The sequence below is a fragment of the Hydra vulgaris genome, chromosome 08, assembly GCF_038396675.1.
Source record: "Hydra vulgaris chromosome 08, alternate assembly HydraT2T_AEP".
NCBI lineage: Eukaryota > Metazoa > Cnidaria > Hydrozoa > Anthoathecata > Hydridae > Hydra > Hydra vulgaris.
This window is the reverse complement of record NC_088927.1, coordinates 63,948,381-63,974,751: the sequence shown is the minus strand read 5'-3', so window position 1 is coordinate 63,974,751 and position 26,371 is coordinate 63,948,381. Positions and strand designations below refer to the sequence as shown.

Below are 26,371 nucleotides of genomic sequence, written 5' to 3'. Positions count from 1 at the left end.
ATAATAAGTATTATCAATTTAGTAATTACTTGTTATACTTTTTATAACCAAAGTCATTTTTAAAAGCTAAAAAGAAGTCTGATTCTATTATAAATCAAAGATTTCCACCTTTTGATTAGATATTATTAATTCCACTCTAAAATACATAGAAACTACTTAAAATAAGGCATCAGCAGTTTCAAACTTCTTTTTAGTCATTCTTATGCAAACAAAATTGAAAACTTATTTTAAAATAATGTAGTTAATAGTTTAAAAAAAGAAAGCTTTAGTACTTGTGAACCCTAAAGCTTTTATTGTCTTTGATGCATGTGGCTTGCTACAATCCTGTGCGATTTGCTTTTATATCATGCTAAAACATTTATTTTATTGGTTTTTAATCTGTGCTGACCAATTAAAGATTTCAAAAAGCTATTTAATAATATTTAATTTAAACCTAAACGTCATATTTCATAGAAAAAACGAGCGATAGCAAAAAATAAGCATTGGTTTGTTCCGTATATACTGATAATCCTAGTCATATTTTTAAATCCGCTAATTTTTTTGCAAAAGATATCCCAAAAAAAATGGGAAGATGTTTTCTTTTTTTTTTTTCTTTTATTTAAAAGAATCATAAGTTGTAAAAATATATCCTTTCATTAGAAAGTGCGTTAAAAAAATTGGTCTGATTTATTTAAGTCTTATTACGCTGTAATAAAAGTCTGAATTATGCGGCAAATTGCTTCACTGTAATGAAAGTTTTCTTTTAAATAAAAAAGCCAAAACGCACAGTCGATCTATTTAACATATTAGTCAATGTATTTGCACTCCATTGTGCCTGTGGAGAAAAAAAAATTTTAAATGTGTAAAATAAAGACTAGTCAGTTGAAAGGAAAATCACTTTTAACTCGTTGAAATTTAAGTTATCTGATCGCAGCTGAATATAAAAACCATTTAAATTGTTAAAAAAAAATTAGTTGGAAATGAAAACGTCGTGTATTGGTGGAAAATAAAAAAGACAATAACTGGTTGAAAAAAATTAACCTTCAGTAGGGCACAAACAAATATTGCAAGTAAACTCTTAAAAATAATTTAAATAATTGTATTTTGCTTAGATGCGTCCAATTTTGTAAAATTTTAATTATTTACATATTATATCCTGTAATAAATAATTTTGAAATTTTCTGTCTTCAAATTTATATAATTACTATGTCCTATCTGAGATTTTACTATGTTAAAGGTTGGTAAAAGGGAGAAAAGAAATTTGTTAACGACTGACCGCTCAAGCAACTTCTACATCCGAATTGCTAAAAAAACAAAACTAAACCAGATATTCCTTGGTCTATTGCCCACAACCACACACCCTAATGATCCCTATTTCCTTGGACAGTAATAGATAGCTATTTATAGACAGTTCACGCTAGGTCTCAAAATTGTGTTGCTTTACATCGAAAGCAAATACTAGTTGATTCTGATGCCTCACTCTGTGCATATCGAAGAGAAGTACATAGTAAAGAGTTGCTAACAGAAGTTTCAAAACTACAGATATAAGATTATTGGAGACTTGACAAACTGATGTCATTCCTAATGGAAAGTCAACCATTAAATATTTTTTTTTTCTACAAATTTTTTCGAACAGCTTAAGAGGATTTCAAAAAATATTTTTAAAATACGTTCATAAAATAGTTGTTCATAATTTTTATACTGTCATGCGGGGCTATTTGAGTTACCCGGGGTTACTTGAGCCCAAAAAATAAAATAATTATTCATTTGTTTATTTTTTTATAGAATTGTTTGGTATGAAGTAAATACGTTAATTATACACTTACTCAAATCAAGTAACATTAAAAAAAAAAAAGATTAAATTTTTTTGCAAGATTTGATCAAAAAAATAATTCTTTAAAGGAAACTACAATGATGGTAAAAATTCAGTGTAAAACTTTTGCATGTCCAGACATAATCAAAAAATCTGACAACATTTCTTAAAAGAAGTATCAGTTGCTACAAATTTAGCAATTATAATTGTCTTTTATTTTTATTATTTTGATAAAAAAGTCGTATTTATGTTTGAAGTTCAAAATTTGGGTTAATTGAACCCAAATGTCATTGTGGCAGCTTATGTTTGAAAATGATTAAGTTTGTTTTCCATTAACATTAAACCCCAAAGTGTAATAATATATTTAAAAGGAGTTGGTATATCTGTTGTTTTAACCATGTTTTTATTATTTACTAGGTTATAAAAAGTATACCTAAATAATGCTGATGGTTGGTTAAATCTATTGTTATACACTTATTTGCGTATACTTCGTGCTATCATAACTGGTTTTACTAGATTGGTTCGCAGGTATAAAAGAAAATTGGGATCTAGAGCTTATAAAGACTATACCGATTAAAACTTAGAGCAAGCCTGTATTAATATTGAACGTGGAGCTGTGAGTTAACAATTTGCTGAAGAACAATTTAGAATCATCCATTCCAGCATTAAGAGAGCTCTTCGAAGAAAACGCCTTACTATCACAAAGAAACATGCAAGGCATCCAGTTGTCTTCACGCCTAAAGAAAAACAGTCATTTTGTAATCACTTAATAAAGTTTCAACTTTTGGCACCCAGTGACCTCATTTGATCTAGATCGATTGGGAGTAGCAACCAGACAATCTCTAATGGACTTATTATAAAAGGACAAAAATAGACTTCGACAAAGCACTAATTGCAACAATTTTAATTACAACTATCAAAAATGAATTATCTATAAAAAATGTTTGTCTTTCTAGACAATCATTTTAAAAACGGACACTAAATGAACAATCTCGATTTTTTAATGAGGTATAGAAGATCTATTTAATATATAATTTGGACTTATAACGAGTAATTAAATTTTCACTGCAGCATCGTTTCAAAAACTGAAAACGAGCACAAAATTAAAAATACAACTTTTCTAACAGAAGTTCATTTTTTAATTTTTTGTCCAGCGTGTGCTGTTGATTAAAAAGTTAATGTCTATTTAAAAACCTCAAAATGGACTATTTTGTGCTCAAATGAAGTTCATTAGTTACTCAGTTCAGTTGTTTTTCAATTCTCAGTGAATGTGCGTGAAAATTTATTTTTAAAATGCCCTCTCCAGTTTAAGATTACTTCAAAAAAGTTGAAGGTAAGTTTATCATTTAAAAAATTTTCCTTAGTCACTAAAATCATTATCACCTTCAATAAAATTATTTTAAAAGTATGTGATCAAGGAGTTGTCCTTTATAAAATGTGGATTAGTAAGTAGAAGATTCCAATAGGTGTTAAAATTTATTTAGGTTTGTGAATAAAACAATAGTGAAAAAGAAAAATGTTTTTTACTTTCATTTTATTGATGAATATGTACGCAAGTTTTAAACAATAATTAATCATGGGCAATGATCGTCATTTGGAGTTTTGATGTCATTTCAATATTTTTTTAATATTATAAATTTACTACATAACAATCTTCAAATAATACGGTAATGAAAGATTTCTGGTTTTATGAAATCAAGTAAATTTAGACAAAATCATAGACACCAAATAGACAAAAAATTACGCTTTGTAGACTTATGAAGTGAAAATTATTTTTTAACTGAGCAATCTTAGGACACCATCAAAAATTTGATAGACACAACAAGGACAAAAAATTAAACATTTGTTGTGTCCATTACAACATACAGAATTGTCTATGTCTGTGTTGTAAGTCTATCCATAGACTAGTCTGGTTACTAATTGGGAGTAATGTTCAATGTTTCAATGAAAATCTCCCAGGTGTCAAATGGGTAAAGGCCTTTATTAGAAGACATCATAAGCTATCACAGTTATTCAAACAGTCACAGAATACTTTAATAATCTAGATAATGAAAAAGAAAATGTACCAGCAGAAAACATTTGGAATTTTGACGAGACCAATATTAACAAATGACCCTGGGGAAAATATTTTTTCCCGAAAAAAGGAGTAAAATACCCTGAAAGAATGATCGATAGTTCCAAATCAGTAATTTTGCTTATGTACAGCGGTAATGCACCCGGAGAATTGCTGGCTTCTTATGTGGTCTCCATGGTCGAGTCACTTTGGATCATATGGATAGAAGGTGGCCCATCTGGTACAAGGTATAATCGTTCCTAAGATGGGTGGTTCAAGAATAACTCATTTGAAGATTGGTTTGTTAGTTTGCTACTACCAAGGCTAAAAAGGCAATCTTGGCGAAAAGTTGTCATTAGCGATAATCTAAGTATTCACATTAACGTCAATATTTTAAAACTTTATGAAGATATTGATGTTTGCTTTATTGAGTTACCACCGATTTCAACGCATCTTACCCAACCGCTGGATGTGGCCTTTTTCAGGCCAATGAAGATGTCGTGGAGATAAATATTATTAAAATGGATAACGGGTCCTGGAAATTGTGCAACCACGCTTAATAAAGACACGTTTCCTTCTTTATAAAGTCGCCTTCATAAATCAATTTAAACAAATTGTGCAGAAAATATAATGTCTGGTTTCAGAAAGACAGGGATATATCCTCACAACCAACAGGAAGTGTTTGATCTCCTGGGGAAAACAATTATTTGTGGAAAAAACTTTTCCACAAATAATTGTTTTCCCAAGGAGATTAAATGAGAATGTCAATCAACCATTTCTTGACTTTTTGAGAAGATCAAGAAGTGCTGATATTCCAACTACAAAGCGTGTGAGAAAAAAGTTGAATGTTCCAGTAGGAAAAAGTATAAGATCAGAGCATGTCATTAAAATAGATGCGCCAATAACAACTAAAGGAACTACCGGTGCTACTTGAAGAGGTAGAAATAAAAGAATTGCTCATAATCTAACTGCAGAATAAAATGATGATAGTTCAGATAGTGAAAATGAACCAGCCAACTTAGTTGCAGAAGATGCTATTAAAAGTAGCAGTACAAATTGTAGCGATGAGAATTTATCTGCCAATGACAACATAAGCAAAACTTCAGATCTGGACAACACAGAAAAGTTAAAACTCAATGTTGATGAGTATGTGCTAGTAGAGTATAATAAAAAGTTTTATCCTGGTCGCATTGCAAGCGTTAGCATGGAAGAACCTTTCGGTGTCATAGTTTCTACAATGGAATCTCAAAAAATCACTCGAAGTTGCCAAAAAAAATAGACATTCTTTTTTACAGTATCGATAAAATAAAAAAGAATATCAATGTCCCGGTACCATTTAACAACAGAGGTCTTTTTAAAATTGCAGAGCTTGACAACAAATGTATAAGTACTCCTAGTACTAAAAATACTACAACAACAGTATACCAGATCTTATTATACTTAAACATTATTTTTATTATTAATTCATTAAATTATTTTATTAACAGCACATGTCTTTTTAAAAGTGCAGAGCTGGAAAATTATTGCACAAGTACTCCTAGTACTAAGTATGATTGACAACAGTATACCAGATCTTTTGTACTTTAACATTATTTGTAGTATTAATTCGTTTAAATTTTTTTTTTTTTTGTATAGTATTTTTGTGACATTCAATAAAAACTGAAAAAACATTTTTTTTATACTATAGGTTTAAATAACTCTGCAACAGGGGCTACTTGAACCTAACCTTAACCCCCCAAAAAAGGGGGGGACCTAAGTCCACCCAAATATTTTTTCCTCTACAATCATCATTACTAATACATAAGTCCATGAATTAGCAACAACAAAATTTTTTACATTAACATAAATATGAGAGTGAACCACAAACATCAAACATGTATCAAACTTGGGTCCAAGTAGCCCCCTATGAAGGTACTTTTGTTGATTAGGAACTGATTTTTTTTTTTTAACAAATTACTGTTTTTTTATTAATAATTTCTGTTTATTATTTGACAATTTTTTAAGTCCCTTTTGTAATCAATGGACAATTCAAGGTTTTTGGTTTTATTATTTTTTCATCATGTGGAAAGTTTGGACTGAATACCGAAAACTCATCAAAGAATTTATTATATATTGCATTGGCGTCATTAATAAAGTTAATGCGTTTCCAATGTAACTATGATTTTGAATTGATTTTAAATTAGGGGAGAGTAGGTTAATGGCGAACGCGTGGCAACTCTGAACATGGTCAAAACGGCACAATAGAAAAAAGTATTTGATAATTTCTTTTTATCTGCTGAGAGAGGGTATCAAGCTTAATTTCAGACGTGCAATAGTGTAATCAACCTGCGATAGTTGTTCATGATAAATTGATTCTAACTTTTATGACAATATAATGCAACTTTTTTCTTGACAACATTCCTGTTGTAGCTACTATGGATATAAAACCACTTCTGCTGTTGTTGTTTTTGTTGCATAGTATCATAATGAAGAAGTTTTTAACACGTATTATATTTTAGGTATGTTAATGTAACCTCAATTGTTTGTTTTCGTGGGGAAATAACAAATGATCTTAGCGGGGTAATTTCGAATGTCTAAAGTTTCAACACATGGAAGTCAGGCAACCAAAACATTAATGTTTTTAACTATTTTCACATTTAGTTTTAACAGAAAAGTTGTTCAAATATTATCTCTTTACCTTATATAATAAAAATAAACTGAGAATGATAAACTGAGAATGTTTAAGAAAGAAAATCTCCACTATTATTACTAGTTCGCCAATGAGAAATATTTTAGAACAAAAGAAAGATAGGAAGAAACAAGAAGAAAAAAATACTGCTAGTTAAAGTAAAAGAGAAATAAGAACTTTAATCAATTAGAGATAATTTACCATCATGAAAAGAAAAAAAGAAAGCCCGAGGTGATACAGGAAATTTGTTGTTTAATTTGAGAAGAAAAGTATCAGGATCTGCCCACAGAACACTTGATTATGTGTTATATACAAGTCCTGGTTGCGCAAGAAGTGCACAATTGGTGAAAGCATGTTGCGGGGTTTTGTTTGTAACATTTATGTTACAAATTTTTTAAAATTTTAACAATTCAGGTATGTTCGGAATTATTCCACGTACGTAGAGAAATTCCAAACACAAATGGTTTTATTTTTGCCCTAATTTTTATTTTATAATAACATTTATAAAAATTGCTTTCGAAGGTTTGTGAATGAATAATCTAAATGATAAGTAATAAATATGATCGCATTCCCACTTAGCTATTCGCCAATTCTCCCACTCTTCCCTACTCTCATTATAGATACGGTTTTCAATTATATAATTAAGAAACCGATAGCATCAGGTCTCTCTAATTTGTATATTTTTCAATTTTCTGCTTAAGATGATAAAAGTTTAAGAAGACTAAAGATAATTAAAAATCATCTGTGATCAACAATCATCTGTGATCAACAATCATCTGTGATCAACAATCATCTGTGATCAATATGATCAACAATGGCAAATGAAAAAAAAATGACAAAAAAAAGTCAAACTGGATTGGCAATTATTTCAATTTGATGTTGTTTTGCTGAGAGCATTAATATGAATTGTCAATAAATTGTTTTGTTTTAACAAACTTTTGCAATATACTACTAGCCCAGACGGCACAACTCGTTTAAAAGTTACGCGTGGTTTCTGTTGCGTGTATAAAACTCCCGAAAACACTAAGAATAACACGTGTCAAGAATAGGGTTTTGATTCCGTGAAATTAACTACTATATTTTACCAAAAAACCAGTTTGGATATTAAGTTTTTAGTGATGGTTTTTCAGTTACAAAAATGGAGTATTAAATTATCAGAAGTTTTCGCAACGAATGTAAAACCATTACTAAAAGCACGCGATTTTTCAAATTTATTGCATTTTTATTATTCGGAAGGTTTTAGATTGTGAAACAAGAACTTTCAGGAAAACATTTGTCGAGAATATTTATATGTTAAATAAATTCAGTTTTTGTTAAGTATTAGCATGTATACACACACACACACACACACACACACACACACACACACACACACACATATATATATATATATATATATATATATATATATATATATATATATATATATATATATATATATATATATATATATATATATATATATATACACACACAAACACACACACATATTTAAATATACACGTGTGTATAAATATGTGTATATATATATATATATGCACACGTGTATCTATATACATACACACTTGTGTATCTATATAATTTATACAATGTATATTTTATATATGTATGTATAATACATATATAAAATATGTATGTGTTTATTTATGTATTCATATGTATATATGTGTGTATGTATAAGTCTATATATTATGTATGTATGTATAAATATATATATGTATATATATATATATATATATATATATATATATATATATATATATATATATATATATATACATATATACATACATACATACATACATACACTTATAAGTAAATGTATATGTTATGTATAAGTAATATGTACTCATATACACACATATGTGTGTGTATTTCGGCGTATGTATATTTGTGTGTATTTGTATCTGTATATGTGTGTGTATTTCTGCGATAAATATATATATATATATATATATATATATATATATATATATAAAATACATTTTTTGTGTTAATAGTATTATTGTTATTACTATTAGTATTGTTATTATTTATATATATTTGAAAAATACTAGTGTTGTTCCTATATAAAGGTGTGTGTACTAAATGCTATAGGATATCCTATTAATGATAATTATTTAACAAAAATGAAAAGAACAAGTTCAGCATAGTAGAAAGAATATATGAAAAAATATCGATCAGTTTTAGCTGGAAATTTATTTCCTGAATGCAAAATCTAGTAATACTTTGTTGCAAAATACTGTCCGTAAGTAACTTTACTTATCTGTAAATCAATTGTTTATATTTGAAAATTATTGTGTAAATGTTAAATTGATTTTTAATTGTTTGAGAAGGTACAAAAAAGAGTCAGCAGTATAAAAAATATGGCATGAGCCGAAGCCAGCAAGAAAGTTTCTTGCATAGTCTATCTGATTGCAGAAATGATATTTTTTTTGCTGATAAAGGTAAGGGTCTATTATCAAGCAGACTATGGCTAGTGATATGCATTAGCACATATTAAACTTTTTTTTTTTTGTTTGTGTTTATATATATATATATATATATATATATATATATATATATATATATATATATATATAACATTTTTAAACCAGAATATGTGGGTTTTAATAAGCAACAAAACATAAATTGAAAAGATTCTACTATAAGTCTTCTACTTACTTATAATCTACTAAAATAATCTTACTAATTCTACTAAAAGTCAGCTACTAAGTTTTTCACATGTTCAACGAAAAAGATAATGAGAAAAAATATTAATGGTGGTACAACTGTTAATGAAAATACTTGTATTAAAACTCTAGTTATTTATCTTTAACTTCAAAAAATTTAAAATGACACTAATATTTCTGGTAAATTTTGTTTTTGCAAATTTTATCTTTTAGGAGTTTTACCGTTATCACATAATCTAGATGAAGACAATATATTTAAAGAAGACTTCAGAAACTTAATGAAGATAATAATATTAATGTTGATTAAGGTAGGTGACTATTAATGAACAGGGGGCATGTGTGCATTTGGTTTTTTTAAATATTATGTATAACTTATATTTATATTTATTACCTATATTTGAGTGTATATTAGTCTAATTTATCTTAAAACAGGATATTTGCACTTTAACAAGCAACAAAACCTAAATGAGATGGTTTCGAATCAACCTTTAAAGATTTCTATATTTATAAGCAAAAATCAATTAAGAGAGGATTTACATCCTGGTACAAATGCTAATGAAAATACTTGTGAATACTCGGGCTTCTGGGTCTTTCCAAAGTAATAACTTATTTGCATTTAATTTAAAAGTTTATAATATTTAAAAAGTACAATAGTATATTTGATGATTCATGTTTCTTAATGGGTTTCATAAATTCTTAAAGGGCGTCTCTTATTTAGGTTGAAGTAGGTGGCTCTAAAAAACAATTTGAAAAGAAGAATGAAGGGTTGATTCCGTTTAAATGTACAGACACAAACAAGCGTGATTAATAAGGAAAAAATCAATTTTACTCTTCCATCGAATCATTACTCTGGTTTTTTCAAACAGTATTTTTTATAGTGCATTTATTTAGGTAAAATACAAAACAATAGACTAAGATAATCATTTATTTTGTTATTTATTATAAAACTTGTTTTTTTTTTTTAAATAGATTAAGGCGAATCATCAAAAACCATTACCAATACAGATCGACCAAAAAATCAGACAAACGAAACTTCTCCCATGGATGATGCCATGTTTTAGCGTAAAATGATTGTCACACCATTACATAAAAAGAAATTTGGGCTACTGCAATAGTTTTTAGATAAAGATTTGAATGAAATTAAATTTGAACAGGTTACCTCAATTGAAGAATTAGTAAAGTTCGAGACCCGACTTTTAAGAAAAATTAAAAAGAACATTTGATGCTACTGCAATTGTTTGTAAAAATGCGAAAGCGTATTGTTATACGATTTTAGATTTTATAATGACGTAAGAGGCGATCAATCGAAATTAAATATTATGTATGGTAACCATGTGCCAAACGTCTTTTATTAGCTTATTATTAATGATTTGGTTTTTTTATTTCTTTGTAGTATTATTGTAAAATAATTTACCTTAAAAAACAAAAATAAAACAACAAAATTTTCGTAAATATAATGTAGTATATATAAAAAAAGGTTTAAACGGTTTAAAGCTATACGTGTCTAACAAAACCTACGTATTTTTGGTTTATCATTAAACCGTGCTGAACAGCTGTTAGTTCAGGCATAAATTTGGAAAACTTATGCCTGAACTAACTTATGACATTAAATAAAGTTTCCGTTTGGAAACTTTATTAAATGCCGTAAGTCCGTTTTAAACTATAGAAAACACGAATTTAAAACCTCATAAAACACGAGTTTAAAACCTCAAAAACACGAATTTAAAACATAAAAATACTCGTGTTTGAAACCTTAGAAAACACGTGTAAAACTCCAGTTAAACTTCCCGTGAAATCCACGTGTTTTTGGTTTACGCCTGGATCGTAACAAACACGTGTTTATACGGGTTTTAAATCCGAGATTAAAACCAGATGTGCCGTCTGGGAAGCATCATTTTTTGTATATATTATAAAAATATAAACTTTTCTTATTACAATAATCTTTATAAAATAAAAAATTAAACAGACAGGGGCTCAAAGAAGATGAAGATGACCATACGTCATCGCAATTTTTACATAGAGTCCCTATATATACTTTCAATAGAGTATAGAGGTTATATTAATAACCCTAATGGACATAAAACTGCTGCGCTGATCAGCAAATTAAATAAAGATAAAAAAATTGAAAAAACATAATCAAATAACTTCAGAGTTACTCGAGCACAAATGAATCTCAAACTTTGAAAATTTCTTTTTTGATTTGAAACTTAAATAAACTTAATGACTTAGCCATACATTTAAATCCTTTTTGATAGACATTCCATATATTTGGACCTTGATATCCAATGCTGTGTTTAGTATATTTATTAACGTTTTGAGGGAGTTTATTTGTGTTACTTATATTTGCTCTAAGATAATAGTTTTCATTTCTATTTATTTCAAACTTGTTGTTAAGGTTTTCAGGAGAGAGATTATTGTTGAATCGATAAATAAAAATTAAATGCTGATAGATATTTATTTCAAAAATATTCATTATAGGTTTGGCATGTTCGCGCTTTTTTTTAGAGTTTTGATGGTTGGGTACTAGCCCATGATATATTTGCATAACTGATGAGGCATTGAATTAATCCAAAATATATAAGTTTGAGACTTTGTTTATTTATATACGAACGAACTCGATAAATCATACCAATTATATTGGTGATCTTAAATTGAATATACCTTTTTTGAGGAAGCCAGGATAAATTCTTATCCACAAAAATTCCTTAGAATCTTATGCTGGCTTGTTTTCTAACTAACTTATCATTAAAGATAAGGTCAGGACACTTAAGAAGAAGGTTTTCTTCTTGTGTTTTATTACTTTTGCTAATTAAGTCTATCAAGGAAAATCCTATAAGTTATTGAGACCTTTAGTATAAGAATCAGAGATCTGCTAAGGCTAAGTTTGTCGAAGATAACTATATTATTAGATAATTCATCGAAAACGCTTCTTCAAATTCTTTATAGTTAAGTTCATTATCGTACACGATAGCGTTATTTGTGGGTTTTAGGTAGTTTTTAAATGAATCAGATTTTGAAATTATTTTATCAGAAAAGTTTGGACCAATTTTTAGAAAATATTTGTTAAATTCTTGCGAGATTTGTTTTTTGCAGAATATGTCAGTGATATCAATATTAATTCTTTTTGGTAAAGAAGTTAAATATATATTTTTTCTTCCCATTATGTCATTAATGACGGACCATGTTTTCTTACTATCAAACTTGCATTTAATGATTTGATTACTGTAGTAATTTTTTTTAGCATTTTTAATAAGATTTTGATAAAAATTTATTTATTTTTTGCTAATTTTTTCATTATCACTGTTTTTATTTTTTAGAAATTTATTGTAGAGTTGTTGTTTCTTCTTTGAGCATTTTATAAGCGATTTATCTATCCACGAATTAGCGCTTTTGTCTTAATTTGTATGTCCTCTTGAGGACAGGTTTCATTAAAGCACTCTAGAAACTTATTTAAAAAACTATTTAAAGCTTTGTTAATGTCCTGACTTTTATACACATTAGACCACATTTCTTGTTTTAGTCTAATTGATGATTCATTAGTATTACATGTTTTGAGATTGCGTTTTTTCAAATTTATAACTTTTGGTTCAGAGACGTGGTTTTTAAATTTCTTACTTTTATAAATATTTAAAAGTGATCGCTTATATCAGTCATAAAAATCCCGGTTTCAATGTCCATTTCCAGGTAACTATTAATAAGAATATTGTCTATTGCTGTTGCCGAAGTTATTGACACTCGCGTTGGCTTATTAATTGCTGAAAACACATTAAATTTAAGTTGCATATCAAAAAAAGATTTTATTTTGGGAAATTTTGAATAACTTAGCAAAGTTATTTAAAATTTCCGAAAATGTTCTAATTAGAACATCGAGGTTTATGTCATCAGCGACATACGGCGTTTTATTTTCTATATTTATATTTCAATTGTATTTTTGATAAAAGTTTCAAATGGTTTAATTTTACCACTTGGCGGACGATAAACGCACCCAATTAAAATATTTCGAACTTTTTTATTTATAATTTTAATAAATATGCTTTCATAATCGCTTGAGAAGCATAGTATGTTTTTTATCTTAAAATCATGCTTTTTTGAAACATAATGCCCTAACCCTCCACCCTTTTTTTTCCATTTTCTCTTGGTTGACTAATAAGTATAAAATTTATTTAAATTTATAAAATGGCAAGTTAAAAATAGAATTTAGTTCAAGAGAACTTTCAAAGTCATGCCAAGTCTCTGAAAGAGCTATGACGTCGAACTTGTAATTTATAAAATTTAAAAATTCTTTTAGTTTTTCAAAAATTTGCAGCATGCTTCTAATGTTTATAAGTAAAATTGAAAAAGAACAATGTTTATTATTTTAAAATCAAAAGGATCAATATATGTGTCATTTGGGTTCATTTGGGTTTCTTGAAAAATATTTATGTTTTCTTCAGACAAGATTACTCTCAAAAGGGTCTAAATTTTCAGAATGCGTTGCCATTTTTAACGAATAATTTAAAAAGATTTCAAAAAAATATATACATAAATTACCATGAATTAAATCAAAAATTTAAAACTGCTTACTCACTTCTAGGCATCAAATTGACAGTTGCGCAGCGGTCGATTTCGGTGCGTCGCATTAACAACTACTTTGTGGTGTTTTCTTTAAATTTATGAACAATAAGTTTATTGTACACGATTTTAGCTTAATGGCCATATTGTCGATGCTGCTTGGCCTGCTCAAAAAGTTCTTTCCGTATTTTACGAGTAGTAAAACTATAATCTTCATTTATAAAAATATTCAATTTCATTGCTTTTTCTATGATTATTCTTTTATCATTATAAATGTCCTGAGATAAAATTTTTTGTTGAAAATTTCTTTAATTTAAAGCTTCGTAAGACTTTCTTAAATTCTTTAGTTGGATTTTCTTCAAATTTCTGATATTATGGATATCAAATTTCTGATATTATGACCAAAAATTTGTTTTTTCAAAAATTTATGCTTAACTTTTTTTTATCTCAACACATAAATCTCATTATAATGAATCTCTGACAAATTTGAAGTCGGTTGGACAATTACAGCTCTTACACTCTTCGCCAGAAAATTAGAAGTATAAAACCGAACAAAAATGCATATAAAATTTAGAATATTGAATATACAAACTTTTAAAAACAGGCTGAATCCCCCCTTTTTTAAAATGCTGTCCCTCTTCATCATTGTATTTATCATCCTTTTCTTACTTGCTCTAAGATTTTTTTATTTTTTTATTTATTTCTAACCTTAACTCGCCATTGCTATGAGTGTTGTTAGGGCAGGGTTGTCCAACGCGTGGCCCGCGGGCCAGAAGGTGGCTCTCGTCAGTCTATGACGTAGATGAGATACTGAAAGCGGTCATGGGGGTCGTGTATTTAATTCTTCTTGGACAACTGACTATTTTGTACATGAACAAAGTAATTCTATTATATGTCTAATTTGTTTGGAGAAAATTCCCGTGTGTAAAAGTTATAATGTGAACAGGCACTACACTACAAAACATCCTGTAAGTTATGACAAATTTAAAGGCCAATTTTGAATTGATAAGATTGAATTGTTGAAGAAAACTTTTCTTGCACAACAATCAGTGATGAAAACTAAAGTGATTAGCTCTTACAGTGCTACCAAAATAAGTTTTTTAATGGCAGAAGCTATTGCAAAAAGTGGTAAACCTTTTTGTACTGGAGATTTATTAAAAAAACTGTTTAAAAATATTTTGTAAAGAGATATGTCCTGAAAAAACACCTACTGTTAAAGATCTTAGCCTCTCACACCAGACTATGGCTAGAAGAGTTGAAGATCTATCAAAAAATATTGAATTATCATTAAAAGAAAAATTAAATAAATGTGAAGCCTATAGTCTGGCACTGGATGAATCAACAGACAGAGGTGATACTGCTCAGCTAGCCATTTTTGTTAGAGGTATAACTAGTAACTTTGAAGTAATTGAAGAACTGTTAGATATTAATCATGTGAAGGACACAACAAGAGGAGAAGATATTCTCTCTGAAGTGAAAAAAACATTGGTAAAATTTGAATTACAAGAAAAGAAACTCTGTGGTGTCAATTATTTCATATCACTGCATTATACACCAAGAGCAGTTATGTGCAAAAGTGTTGGAGATTTATAAGAAGTCGTGGCCTTAACCACAGACAGCTCAAACAATTACTTGAAGGTTGTGGTAGTGAGGCTGAAGATGTAATTTATTTCAGCCAGGTTAGATGGCTTATTCGAGCTGCTACTCTGAAAAGATTTTGGATACTATTACCTGAAATAGTGCTGTTTCTAAAAATTAAAGGGAAAGACACAAGCTTGCTTGAAAATATTGACTGTCTGAATGATTTGGCATTTTTGATTGACATGACTCGGATGTTAATGGAATTAAATCTTAAGTTGCAGGGTAAAGATCAACTTATTAGTAAGTTGTTTGAAAATGTAGAAACATTTGTTTTAAAATTAAAACTTCTGAAACAACATTTAAGTTCTAAAGTACTTGTCCATTTCAAGGCATTATCAGAAAGAAATATTAATACAATTGACTCTGAAAGATATTGTACTCTTATTTTAAAATTAATTGATGAATTCGACACAAGATTCTGTGATTTTAAAAAGGAAAAAAATGAGTTAGACTTATTTGCGCATCCATTTTCCATCAAAGCTGAGACAGTTAGAAATGTATTCGAATTTCATCGAATAGAAAAATCATTTTCAAAATTATCTTCATTGCATTTACGTGCACAACGCACGTATCTTTTTTCTATATTATGGATGATTGATGGGCCGCTTGTATTTTCGCCAATGGATGTGGAAATAATTGTTCATTGCTACTGTTGGAAAGAATCTCTAAACGTATCAATTTTTTCTTCAAATCTTGATTCCAATTTGTTGCCAAAGTAAGAAGAGACTGCCTCATATTTTTAAAACATTTTAATGATAGGCAAAACTTGGAAACCTGCATCAGTTTGAGCTAAAAGTTTCAAGAAGTCAAGCGTTTGTGACGGTCATTTCCACTAAACTGTGTAGCATGAAAGGGTAATTTGTGTCAAAGGGTTTCTTTCATGAGATCATTCAGATTTTTAAAACGTGCAGCATTTAAAACATGCGCCATAGAAGTTTGGGTAAATTGATTTTTTAAGTTTTTGAGTTTGTTAATAATTTTTGACTCAATAATTTGGTTAATAATTTAATAATATTGTAGATAATGTATCAGATATTGTAGATGTAGATGTTATATGATTTATTGTAGTTTCGCTGAAACAAAACTACAATAAATCATATAACAGGGGCATCCTTGAAAAACTGCCTTGTGCTGGAAGGTTCTAAAAAATAAAACTATTGTTTTTTTCAATAGTTTTCAATTTAACTCTAAATACCAATATGATTATTACTTAGAAGCGTCCTTGCCTGTTATTAATGATGAAGGTATCTGCTACTTTTTCATCAGAAGTGGTCAAAGCATGAGGATGTTAGTCGATGATTTGATTTTTTATATTTTTAGGATCCTATGATGATGAGCTTTAATGTGCAACTTACTGTTTTTTGGAAACAAGCTTGACAGTTACACCCCTCCAGGTGGGTGACAGGAATAATGTCATAAAATGAATTTCGGAATAGTGTCTCATATATTAAATAGGCCTAATGTCGCAAAAAAAAAAGGAATAGTGACGCAATAAATTTAATGTATAGTGTCGAAAATAAATAAAAAGGAATAGTGTCGCAAAAGAATTTAATGAATATGTCGAAAACAAAAAAAAGGAATAGTGTCACAAACAATAAAAGAAATAGTGTCGCAAATAGTAAAAACGGAATAGTGTTGCAAATAGTAAAAACAGAATAGTGTCGCAAATAGCAAAAACGGAATTGTAGTCGGAGAGAATTAGAGAAAAATAGGGTCAAACCCAGACAAAAATAGTATAATGCTAAAATTCGCCAGAGAAAAAGTACACAGTCTATAGGTGGGCGTAAAAAAAACCAAGTTGATCAGTAATATCCCTTTTGGGACAATTTTATGGGCAAAAAAGGGTCTATTTTGACACCTAAAATCTTATAAATTTTATACGGCTAGATAAAATTTTTTTATCTTGATCAACATTTATATAAAAACTATGACTTCTAAGCAATTAATTGAAAAATTATTCACGTTTAAAAGTGTAAAAGTTCCATTCGAAGTTTTTGCTGCGATAAACGTTTTGTCATGATATTGTCAAAATATCATCAACATTTTTGTTTGATTTATATATCTTATTGAAAACATTTAATACGAATGTATATTTATTTTAATTTTATGTTTATTATACCTATTATTTCCAAAAAATGGTGACTTTGATTCCGTTTTTTTGTTTTCGATACTATTCCTTAAACTTATTAGCGACACTATTCCGATTTTTTGCTTTCGACAGTATTCATTAAACTCCTTTGCGACATTATTCCTTATACTGTTATTCGACAATCAATCATGCGACAATTTGCGACACTATTCCTTTTTCACATTTTCGACAATCAAAAATTTGCGACAATCAAAAATTTGCGACACTATTCCGACACACACCTTCCAGGTTAATGATCTGCTGCTAATGTTAAGAAAACTTTTTATTTTTCAGTAGAAGCCGAAAAACGCACATAATTAAAATACAGGCAACCTCGAAAGTTATTACTTTATATAAATGCTTTAAATTAAATATAAAGCTTTAGAAGAAATTTTTTCCAACTTTAACTCAACATTTTACTTTAAAAAGTGTGTAAAAAAGGGAAGAAGTAGGGTGTTTCGTTTGCTATGAAACGTTTATGTTATGTTTTCGTTTGTTATAAAACGTTCATGTTATGTTTGCGTATGTCATTAAACGTTTATGATATATTTTTATTTGCTATGAAATGTTTAGGTCATTATTTTGTTTGTCATAAAACGTTTATGTGCACTCTTAAACTAATAAACCACGATTTATTGTTAAAATAAATTTAATAAATATTGTATTTTGAATACCTGCAAAGCCATACATTTTAAAATATACTGGGTAATTCTGTAGTTTTATATTGTTTTGAAAACAAGATACACAATACATCCTTGATACAAAATTTTAAAAAATTAACTGTACTGTTAACTTTATAAAAACCTGTACAGGTTTTTATACATTGTAAACACGTGTTTACAATCCGGGCTAGATTAAGGTGGGAGTTCGGGGGAATATAGCCCCGTGCCCCGCAGTTTTGAAGACCCCAATTCAAAAAAAAGATACTTTCAAAAGAAAATTTTAAAAAGAAATTTTTGATTATTGACATGGAAAAAGGCCTCCTGCTTTAAAATAGCCCCAAATCTTAATCCGGTACTGTTTTACAATAGATAATGATATAGTTGAAAAATTTATTATCATATCAAAGAAAAACTCATGCAAAAATTGAAATAAATATCAAAGATTAATATTAAAAAAGAAACAATTAGTAACATTTTAATTATTGATATTTATTCATAAAAATAATTTTAACATTTGGTGCTTTAAAATACGCGATTAAATCTTGAACTCGCTTTCACTTTCCTTTTTAACTAATTCAATTATTTCTTCAACTACTTTCGCATCATTAAAATAATGTTGATTCGTACAATTTATAAACTTGTTAATCGTTTTATCAATTTCAGCATCAAATTCATCTTCACTCAGCAAATAATCGTATTTCGAAAGTTTTTCATCAAGCAGTGTATTTGTCGAATCGATATCGTAAAACATTTCATTTTGGACTAAATATAAACGACATATTATCGACCAATCACAAGCAACATTTTATATTTTCGACTAAACGTAAGCAACATTTTATATTGTGTTATATATAACATTAATAATTATTATACCTAAACGCGGAGAAAAGGATTTCATTTTTTTCTTAAATAAATAAATTGTAATATGTACATTATATCACTGCTTATAGCAGTTACTTAATAATGATTATACAAATTCAACCTAGAGTATTACCGTACGAAAGATTGTTACCGATAAAATGAAGTGGGGGAGGAAGAGGGGAGAGGGGGTTTAATAATCAGGAGGGTGGGAAATATTTTCTAATACAAATTTTTTCGACGGCTTAAAGGCTTCAGCATTTAAATTAATACTAACTAAAAGTAATCGATAACGCAATAGAAACTTAACTCGCGAAAGAAATTATATTTCTAAAGAAAATTCTCTACAGCAAAATTACTTTTTATTCGAAACAAAAAAAAAAGTTTTCTGGTTGGTTTCGTTTTGATTTATTTCGTTTTAATTAATTGCTGGAGAAAATTTTGTTTTTTTATTTAAATTCATGAATATTTTATTCCATTTAACACTTTTGAAGAAAGTAAAAATTTATTAAAGTAAAAATATTAGGAAATTACATTTTTTCAGAATTATTAAACGGAGGGAGGATTGGACAGAGAAAAAAGTTAATCTTTTATGATTAACACATCTAATGGCGTTCTTAAAATAAAATCATTTTGAGTAGCAAAATTCATTATTGTATTGATATTCGGACAAACAACTTGATGTAATCAAAACGGTAATCAAAAATTGTAATAATGCAAATTCAAAACCAAATTAGGTTCTTGCATAAACGTTTTATGTTCAAAATTGTTACGTCAATATTAAATAAATACAAACGGTTAAGTGTTTAAGGTCAATATGTTAGTAATAGCCTATTAATTAAATGATAATTTCTGAGAGACATTTTATAGCAACACCATTTTATTATATTTATTTGTGTATACGCCTATACAACCAAAGATAATGAATTCCCTTTGAACATATTTAAACTGATCTAAATTTATTGGAATCACTTAATGCTTCTTCCATCAAAAAAGAAGCATTTACATTATTTGTTACCTTCTTTGAAATCAGCTTCAAACAGTTTCTTGTTTAGCTTTGACTTCCGTAAAGAGGATACTGACAAAAGATCGACTTTAGACTTGGAAACTATACTTTCATTATTTAACTCTGTTTCCTTCAAAGAACGCCATCCAAGCCAATCTTAAATATAATGAATATAACTTTGAAATATTACAAACAAAAACAACACCTCATTAGTAATGAGGCCGTTTCATGTGAACAAATGTGTCCACCTATTAGAAACTCTGAGCAATGGAATTAAAAACTTCAGATGTTCAAGATTTACTTATTTTTATTTAAAATAAATAAAGTAAAAATAAAGTAAGAAATTAGTGATTTTAACTTATTTATAACAAACAAACAAAAAAAAAAAAAAAATAAAGAGGGCACAAAGTTATAAAAACAAAATAGTTATAAAAAAAAACCTTTGAAATGCTCTATTATAAAATCCACCATCTCATAATCATTATTTTGGTATTCAAGATTTGCACGAACTTCTGCAAAAACATCGTTTAGAATGGATATGAACATATTCATAATGATCCAATTAACCATGACATTGAAACCAAAGAAGAATACTGGACCAAGAACAGCGTTAGCATTTTCAAATTGACCGTAACTAAATTTTCCTAACAATAATGAAATAATGGATGCAACTGTTTTAAAGTAAGTTTGATACCCATCCAGCAAAATACCTAAATAAATTATTTTGAAATATTTTATTAACAATATATTTATAAATATTAATATAAACTATTGTCTAACCCATATTAAAAAGTTGTTCTTACTTTCTTTATCATTAAGTTAATTAAAATTAATTTAAACACACTTTAAAACAATTAACTAAATAATAAAAATAAAAAAATATTAAACCAAATGCTAAAAGTTTCTACAAGTTAAAAATGCGCTGTATATGAAAAAACACAGTTGTATATGACACAGCTTCTTTTCGTGTCGATTGTAATATAAATACCTTAAACAGTTTAGAGCTGAGTTAAAATTTCAGTAAAAAATGCCATAGCTCTATAATTTGTGATAACTGTTTTTTTTTTTATGTTAATAACTGTTTTTTAATGTCATTTTGTTTTACTTAATTATTTACACAATATTTCATGATGTTAAAGATCTTAAATTAATTATAAAAAATAGTATTTTGCATATAACAGATATTGCTGCATATAACCAGATATTGATATTATTTGTAACCAATAATTATACAATGTAAATATGCTAAGAAATCAATATAATTCAATAACTTAAAAAAAAACAACTTTTTACTTACTGTTTATCCTCTTTTTATTTCTTAGCTTTACTTATATCTTAATAACTTATAACTATATATATAACTTATATTATTCTTGATGGTCGGAAAAGTAAAATACTTTTATTTTATCATTTTTTTTAGGATGATAGGGTGTGATAGGGTGTGATAGGGTGTGGTTGGGTGTGATAGATTGATAGGGTAAAACCTGTTTTGGATTTTCTATTTTTTGAACACTGAGAAAATGTATTGCAGTATATAATGCTGTGGTAACTTTGCCATCCATTATGGTTATTTTAATTTTGTAAACCTAAGTTCTCACTAAATGTTGAGAAATTTTAAACAAGCTTTTAATCAAATTGTCGAAAACTGATTCTTCAAATTCAGCATTTCTTTGAAATGAGAATTTTATTGGTCTGCAATACAGAGCAGACGATGAAAATATAGATTAGAATAAAACAGAAATAATAAGTAACAAACTCTAACTTTTAATGATTTGTTTTCCTTGACTGATTTATTGAAACTGTTTATTAAATGCTTTCCCAATCCAATCTGAATTATGCTTTATAAATTTTTACCATTTTATGAGATATGTATTTGTATGTAGCCTTTAAAAATGCATAAGAGATAAAGGCATAATAGAGCACATACTTTTCTATATTTCCAATACTATTGTATTTAAATATAGTATTTTATATATTTAAGTATAAATTTATGAATATATATATTTTTTTGTATATGTAAATGTATTAATATCAGGCCTTGTTACGAGATTTCGCTGCGTAGCGAAAACGCGCAACGCATTTCTAAGTTACTCAACTCATCAAATATATTTTGCATCGTTAGAAGTTATATTGCGTCACTCGCGTCTTTTCAAGTACCGCATTGTAATTAAAGTTATTTTATTAACGCGTTAAAAATCATACAGTTTGTTTTTTTCTCACTATAACAAAAGTTACAAATAAAATCTAAGTTCTTATTTAAAAAATCATTTTTATTATTTTTTTCAAATATAACCTAAATTTTATTTTGAAAAAAATATTTTTTTCATGAAACGTAAAATATTTGTTTATTTTCTTATGATTTTATATTTGGTTTTTGGTTATTTTATTAACTGTTAATACATTTTTTCTTATTTAATATGTGAACTCATTTTAATGTTTTTAAACAAGAAAGAGTTATTTTTTGTTGTTTATCAGTTACCGATAACATATTCGTGATCATAATTTATTTTCATAAATTAAACGAACGTCGTTAAAACTTTACGTTATTGAATTAACAATAAACAAAATATCTTATTAATAAAATATTTACATCAAAATGAATCGTGCATTTTTTAAACTATTATGACTAAAAATAAATTTTATATTTAAAAAAAATTATATATTTAATTCCTTAAGATAAAACTTAAAACACTTAATTTTTTTTAACTAATTTTTAACAACAACAAAAAAATTATTTAACAAACTGTTTCTTTAACAAAAAATCTATTAGTTTACAATTGCGGTTAGATGCTTTTACTTTATTTCTTCTGAATTAACGTTAACGACAATCAAAAGATAATTTAAATATTCTAAAAGATAAGTTTTTGCGTAGCGCAAAACTGCTGAACGCGTAGGCAAATCGCCTTTTCGCAAGCAAAATGCGAGCTGCGTAACGCTTCTTAACAAGGCCTGTAATATTGTAATATTATTAAATTTATATAAAAAAATAATGAATATAATATTTAAAACATATCTTCTTAGACAAAAAAATTTAGTTTTTATACATAGATTTTTTTAAATTTGTGCACCTATTGGCCCACTGCGCATTAGCGCAATCTTGCTAAAACTATAGAGCTAACTTTTTTGTATAGTTTGTAAGCAATAGATTTAGAAAGTTTCTAAGCAATTAGTTCAGTTTGCAAGTTAACTCTCTTGTACAGTTTTTAAGCAAACTCTTTTGTACAGTTTGTGAGCCATTTGTACAGTTTGTAAGTTTGGATTTACAAAGATCTAGTTTTGTTAAACTCAGAAAAAATTGAAAAAAATTGAAAAATAGAGTGTTAAGATAAACTCTGATTCAATTTGAAACTCAGAAAAAAGATTTCTGAGATACTTTGAATTAGATAATTTGATAAGCTGGTGAATCTGATGGAATATCAAGAGCAAAAGTGAGGTGTGTTTGGTGTAAGTTCAGAAAATTATGTCCATTTTTAACAGCAACAGATGCATCATTAAAGATTAAAGTAAAATTATACAACCATTATACAACAATATATCTAGAGTTTCATGATGTATAGCACCAAAAACAGACAATGAAGGTTGATTGAAGTCCAACATCTTGATAGAATAGAGAAAACAATGATTAGATGGATTCGTGGTGCAACTCTAGAAGATAAGAAAAACAGCAACAATTGTAGACGTAAGTTAGAAAATAATGATTGTATTTGTAAAGACGCATCAGAGAAGATTAAGGTGGTTTCACCATGTAGATCAAGATTAAGGTGGTTTCATCATGTAGATCAAGATTAAGTGGTTTCATCATGTAGATCATAAAAATACAGAAGATTAGGATGTAAAGTTGTTAGCAGTTTTCAGAAAGAAAAAAATGTAGTAGCAAAAAAATTGAACTTTTTTAACTCACTAGAAAAGAATGAATTACAGATACCATGAAAAAGCTTCAGTTGAAGAAAAAAGATTATATTGTTTATTGGAGAAAAAATGAAAAATGACAAGAAATCCATTTTCACTAGTCAGAAAAAAATTTGCAACTTCAAACCAGTATTTATTTTTTTTATTCTGATTCATACCAAACAGGGCTGCAAGCAACCACTGCTAAGTTGGGAGTTACTAGAAAAAAAGTTATAGAGCAAGGAAATGGTTGACAGAAGACTCTAAAGCGTTGAAGTGCGGGGCAAAAAACTATACTTTTAAAAGCTTTTAGAGCATGCAGGGACAGATACAGTAAAAAAATGAGACTGCTTAATGACGAGTCAAGCGAGATTGAGTTTTAGTTGATGGAACTAGAGATGATAGCTCCTTTGAGCAGTGACCATGATATTATTTGTAGAAAAGAGCAGGTCCAACTATGTTTACAATGCGTTTTTGGACCTTGTCTAGAAGAGAAAACGCATTATTAGAAGAATTAGTCCAAATATGAAAACAGTTTTCCATACAGGGACAAATAAGAGAGAAAAAATGGCGAGCATGAAAAAGAGAAGCAACCTTAGCTGATGCTCATTTACCAATCGATTGTATATATGGTTTCCATGAAAACTCAGTAGTAAACAGTAATCCAAGAAGATGTAAAGAAGAGGACTCAGTTAGAGTATGCTAATACCAAATATAGTTTATTTGAGCAATTTTCTCATTAGTTGCTAGCAAATTTTTTTTAAGTTTTCCTGATTGCTTTATTTTTTTTTAAAATGAAAAAAAAATAAAATGCAACACTTGACATCAGAGAGTTAAAGTTAACTGCAATGCATTTAATTAAAATCCAGAATACTCTGGTGCATCTTTAATGGAGAAAAAAAAATTAAAATGATAATTTCAAAAAAATTTATTTTTTAAAATGTATTTTTAGGATTTAAAATAAAAATTATTTTAAAAATTATTTAGACACATTTTTAATATCTTGCATTATTATGTTTCATTACTCCTTTGGATATCTATCCTTTTAGATTTTTCACTTCTCCCATGTCCACCTGACACAACAGCTTCATCGGTAACCTGTATGCAATCAGTGTGTTGCAGAAACAAATAAATAATTGAAAAAAAAAATAATTATTTTAAAAATAAATCATTTTATTTGAAACTTTTGTTTTAAATTTATTTTTAGTTCAAAATTTTTTTATAAACTTTAAACCAGAATTAAAAATTAAAAACCGCGTATTTATAATCACAAATTTTAATTCAAACTAAATTTTACCAAATACAATGCTAGAAGAAGATACAACTGAACACAGAATGATGAAAAATAAAATTCCAAACATTGATAATGGATACCACGCAGCTTTCAAAGTTGACGATAACATTGAAACACGGCAGTTGAATCGTAAAAGTTTAATAAACTTCAAAGTCACAAAAAAAACAATAAGTGATACAATGTATACATATGTTAAATCCCAGTAAGAAGCAAACTGAAAGTTGATAAATGACTGTGGTTTCTTAGCAGGCATTCGTTCTAATAACACCTTGGCCAGATGATCTTTATTTTTTTTTAAAAAAAACAACAACATAAAACCAGATGATTTTTGTTTTTCAAAAAAATTTATAAACAAATATCATCATTTAACAAATAATAAATAATGAAGAATAAAAAGTGTCAATAAACATTAATAAGGGAATAAACAAAAGGAAAAACAATAAAAATGAAATAATAAATAAAAAAAACCTTTAAAAAAGAAAAAGCCAACTGCTATAACTGATAATAGAATTAATGCAAACTCCACCAAGTTCCAAAATTCATAAAAATACTTCCATCCTGTTTTATATAAAAAACGATACTCACGAATAGCAAATACAAACATCACAAAAATAAACAATATTTGTGAACCCAACATAGCAACACCAGTTCCTTTCGTTGAAGTATACAACTTAAAAGTAAGTACTGAGAAGTTAGGAATAGCTCCACCAGAAGCAGGGAACTCCAGAAGCATAGTAACCATGTTAAAATAATTAGTAGCAGCATTAAATAGAGCAAACTCAATTATTACAGCTCGTGTTTGCCTGTCAATCCATCTGAAATCTTTTGCTTGATTTATTATATCCTGGTTCTTCCATTTAGGAAAGATTTCTATAACATAACCTCCGCCATAGTAAGTATCTAAATTAGCAGCATATGGATAACCATCAAGATCTTGCCAAGTTTGATACCTCCATGGCATTGTTGATGGGTTGATTGCTGATTTGTATTTAATTGGAAGTGACCAATTAAAATAAAAATCTCGAGTTTCTTCAACTGTAGGATTATATGGAGATAAACAGTTCAATTTTATATAATCAGACATTGTTACAGCTTTGATGCAGGAATCTACAAAATTATATATTAAAAAAAAAAAAACAATTTTTATTTTGCTTCTTT

General features: G+C 27.9%; 2 protein-coding genes and 1 long non-coding RNA gene across 4 annotated transcripts in view; 2 read left to right on the top strand and 1 right to left on the bottom strand.

The window, feature by feature from the left end:
* The first annotated feature begins 8,608 nt into the window (after positions 1-8,608).
* LOC136084059 (uncharacterized) lies at positions 8,609-10,602 on the top strand. Its single transcript, XR_010640296.1, has 6 exons — positions 8,609-8,761; positions 8,850-8,960; positions 9,399-9,493; positions 9,618-9,783; positions 9,904-10,076; positions 10,155-10,602. It is a non-coding gene; the product is annotated as an uncharacterized LOC136084059 (long non-coding RNA).
* A 4,237-nt stretch (positions 10,603-14,839) lies between these two features.
* On the top strand, positions 14,840-16,096 carry LOC136083533 (general transcription factor II-I repeat domain-containing protein 2-like). The gene is made up of 3 exons (XM_065802936.1): positions 14,840-14,864; positions 14,923-15,224; positions 15,296-16,096. The coding sequence occupies exons 1-3, from the start codon at positions 14,840-14,842 to the stop codon at positions 16,094-16,096; spliced, it is 1,128 nt and encodes a 375-aa protein (XP_065659008.1).
* A 2,544-nt stretch (positions 16,097-18,640) lies between these two features.
* Positions 18,641-26,371, bottom strand: part of LOC101236989 (uncharacterized) — a 127,051-nt gene continuing 119,320 nt past the window's right edge. For both annotated transcript variants that reach the window (XM_065804152.1, XM_065804151.1), the window contains exons 29-33: positions 25,682-26,320; positions 25,217-25,495; positions 20,472-20,741; positions 20,044-20,187; positions 18,641-18,929 (exon numbers count right to left, since the gene is read on the bottom strand). In XM_065804152.1, coding sequence (XP_065660224.1) covers positions 18,703-18,929; positions 20,044-20,187; positions 20,472-20,741; positions 25,217-25,495; positions 25,682-26,320 — 1,559 coding nt within the window. In that variant the 3' untranslated portion in view covers positions 18,641-18,702. The remainder of the gene's footprint in view (positions 18,930-20,043; positions 20,188-20,471; positions 20,742-25,216; positions 25,496-25,681; positions 26,321-26,371) is intronic.

Excerpts from the sequence above, each read along its gene's own strand:
- LOC136083533 (XM_065802936.1), top strand. The coding sequence starts at position 14,840 with ATGGCAGAAGCTATTGCAAAAAGTG. Across the intron at positions 14,865-14,922 it reads AGAAGCTATTGCAAAAAGTG|AGATATGTCCTGAAAAAACA; the intron begins GTAAACCTTTTT and ends TATTTTGTAAAG. Across the intron at positions 15,225-15,295 it reads CTGAAGTGAAAAAAACATTG|AGCAGTTATGTGCAAAAGTG; the intron begins GTAAAATTTGAA and ends TTATACACCAAG.